Source organism: Nicotiana attenuata, unplaced genomic scaffold (genome assembly GCF_001879085.1).
Source record: "Nicotiana attenuata strain UT unplaced genomic scaffold, NIATTr2, whole genome shotgun sequence".
Lineage (NCBI taxonomy): Eukaryota > Viridiplantae > Streptophyta > Magnoliopsida > Solanales > Solanaceae > Nicotiana > Nicotiana attenuata.
Window position 1 is genome coordinate 1 of NW_017684807.1, and position 3,684 is coordinate 3,684.

Here is a 3,684-nt window from a genome sequence, read left to right on the forward strand (position 1 = left end):
AAGAGGTGAATGATTCCTTCTTCTGACAATGATGAATGACAAGAATATGAGAGAATATTATACACTTTCTCGGATCTGGTGGAACAATGGATTGAATATAAGGATCGAATCTCCCTCAGAAAGTTGTTCTTTGTATTTATCTAGAGAGCTTGCTTTTCGAAAGTGTTCTTATCAAATGGAATATTACATGTCCCTTTCTTCTCTCGCTTTCTATTTATCTAGGACATGCCCCTAACCTAACCTAAAGTTCAGGTACAGAGAATATTCAATGGAATATTCCCCTAAATATCTTATTACAAAACTAGCTGTTATTTGCTGGCTTGAATGTTCGACCCCGGCCCCGAGTAACAGTGCGCCAGTAAGTTCCTTCAATTTTGTGTACGATCTCAGCCTAATCGCCTCTCAGTAATCCATCCTTGTGCCATGTTCCCTTAGTCAGATTTTGATACATACAAAACCATTTTACGTGTGCCTCCTCCCAGGCAATTTCTGAAGAGTCTTATTTTGCCATGGTACATAATTTTTGTTATATCTGTATATTTAAAGTATACTCTGGTATGTGTATTTGCTGTTTTTGCCTGATTGTTTTTGAACTTCATATCCAAACCGTAATAATATATACATGTCTAACTAATACATTCTTGCTTTGGGAAAAGAAGAAAGAAACCTCCTCTCCACACCCATAACAAATAGTCAATTCCTTAACTTCACCAATTCGATACCAGTCGTGGCAACCTTATTTCTTTTTCATTTTAATATTCTTTTTTTCTAATTTTTTTTTTCAATCACCAGAAAAATGCTTGCCACTAAGTAGTGACCTAGTCTTTATTTGGACTTTGCTATCATCTTAGTGGTTAACCATGATGCAGTTATATAAATGTTAAAGAAAGATGTCTCCCTGCAATATAAAAACTAGAGTTCCCAACTTAACTATGCAACACAAGTCTTAGTTCTGTCCTTCTCTTGTCCCAATATAGTTGCAAAATGAGAAGCTTTGGGAATTTAGGGCAATGGCCTCTTCTTGCTGTTGCTTTGGCAATTTGCTTTGTAGCCAGCACTGTTGTTGCTGATTACTCTAATGGGTATACTTCTCCCTCACCTTCTTACATTTCTAAGAAGTATTACAAATCACCATCTTTACCCAAGTACCCAGTACCTACTCCTTACTATAAGTCACCTGCTATTGCAAAGCACTACTTCAAGTCGCCAGTTTCTGTAAAATACTACAAGTCAACGGTTCCCGTAAAATACTACAAGTCTCCCGCTCCCGTAAAATACTACAAGTCTCCAGCTCCCGCAAAATACTACAAGTCGCCAGCTCCCGCTAAATACTACAAGTCCCCAGCTCCCGCAAAATACTACAAGGCGCCAGCTCCCGCTAAATACTACAAGTCACCAGCTCCTTCAAAGAACTACTACAAGTCACCATCGCCTACAAAGTATTACAAGTCACCATCGCCTACAAAATATTACAAATCGTCTGCTCCCTCTAAATACTACAAGTCACCGCCGCCACCAAAATATTACAAGTCTCCACCACCTCCAGCTTATTATGAAAAATCACCTTCGTATTACAAGTCACCTCCACCTCCTCCAAAATACAATGAGCAGTCACCTTATTACAAGTCGCCTCCACCCCCACCAAAATACTATGAGCAATCACCATCTTCTTACAAATCTCCACCTCCACCATACTATAAAGATTCTACACCTTCCTATAAATCTCCTCCACCTCCACCAAAATACTACGAACAATCACCTATAACTTACAACTTGCCATCTCTACCAAAGACCTATGAAAAATCACCATCTTATTACTCACCTCCACCACCAGCGAACTATTACAAGCAAACTCCCACCTATACCTCACCTCCACCACCTGAGAAGTACGAGCAATCCGTCACCTATGCTTCACCTCCACCCCCATCAGCATCTCCTCCGCCAACCTACTACTAATTTTAACTATTCAATTATTTTCCGCCATTTCCATGACTTTAAATTCCTTTTTTTCCTCTTATCTTTAGCAACTCCATTTCCTACGCCAAAATTTGATGTATGTTTCCCGAAATGATCGGCTTTTGCTTATTGTGCGTTCAATGTTCTTCTATTTTAATAATTTGTATTATGTATTTATTTGAGATTTTAAGAAAGATCCTCATGATCTCTATCAATTCTCATATTTGAGTTTCAAAATACTGTGATTTTCCTTTGTTATTTTTATTTTATTTTATAAATCTTTTATATTACATAGTTTAAATAGGGAATGATTTAATGGAAAAAATCTAATTTATTTTGAATTCCTAAATATTTGTAAAATAATAAAATGACTATTTTGCCTAGTGTGAAATCTAATTTTAAAAGGGTATAAAAGCCGAACGATATTTCGCTAAGCGCTTTCGTATTTTTAATATAGTATAGATATAGATAATAAACAAAAGATTAAAATAGTTCATAATCTAAAATTTCCATTGAGACCCAAGTCTTTCGATTTTGAAAGAAGAAAACTCGCAAATTTGAGGTTAAGAGAAATGCTTATATTTAAGGGATTTTAAAAATTTGGAGCCTCTTTTTTGAGTGTATTCGTTTGAAGTCACAGAAAAACTAATAGAATAAAGGAAAGAAAAATAGGGAAATTAAGAAAAGACAAATAGGAAATTGGGAGATAACCGAAAAGCGAAACGAATGAGACAAAAGGAAATAAAAAACACAAAAGGGAGCCAAATAAAGTTTAACATAAATTCGAATTTGGGTCTTACACGGAACCAAAAAGGGGGGAATTTGCATCTATACTCGCTTTTTTGGTCACGTTCTAACTTATACCCGCTTTGCAAAAAAATTGCAAGCGTACCCACTTTTCGCGTAAACTTTAGGAATACAAGCCTGAAGTAGCAAAGGCAATCACACAAACTTCAGCATTCTAGTAGACGGGCCTGAAGTTGTTTGTAATTGCTGAACTTAAGCATTCTACTAGCTGATGTTTTGTTCTCTATTTGTTGAACTTCAACATGTTTTAGCTGAAGTTTTGTCCTGGATTCAATAGTTTTGTCGCAAAGCTTTTTCAAAAACTTCAGCAGAAGATGCTGAAGTTATTTAGTTCATTTGTAAAAATTTCAGCACTAAATAAGCTGAGTTTTGTCCTGGATTCATTAGTTTTGTCATAAAGCTTTTTCAAAAAACTTCAGTAGAAGATGCTGAAGTTATTTAGTTCATTTCTAAAAACTTCAGTACTAAATAAGCTGAAGTTTTTGTCCTACAGTTGTTATAGCTGAAGTTTTGTTCTCTATATGTTGAACTTCAGCATGTTTTAGCTGAAGTTTTTTGCATAAACTTAGTGTTGATTGAAGTTTTGTTTGTAATTGCTAAACTTAAGCATTCTACTAGCTGAAGTTTTGTTCTATATTTGCTGAACTTCAGCATGTTTTAGATGAAGTTTTCCCTATATCTAGATATAAGTCCCAACTCCCAACTATAATCTAATGTAAAGATGCGCAATAGTTCTTCTTCCTCCTATCTCCCTAACAATCTGAACACCTATTGAATAAAAAACTATGAATTTAGGGATAGAAATTTAAATTCTGCAGTAGCTTTAACAATGTTAGCTTCTTGCTTCCTCGACAGTGATCTTCTTTGGATGATCAATTTAGTTACTATGAGCAAATCAACAGTAAAATATACTACAAATTA

General features: G+C 35.3%; 1 protein-coding gene across 1 annotated transcript; it reads left to right on the forward strand.

The window, feature by feature from the left end:
- Nucleotides 1-906: 906 nt before the first annotated feature.
- Nucleotides 907-2,214, forward strand: LOC109222121 (extensin-2-like). The gene has a single exon (XM_019386523.1). It carries the CDS (start codon nt 985-987, stop codon nt 1,954-1,956), a length of 972 nt encoding a protein of 323 aa, XP_019242068.1. The 5' UTR covers nt 907-984; the 3' UTR covers nt 1,957-2,214.
- The last annotated feature ends 1,470 nt before the right edge of the window (nt 2,215-3,684 follow it).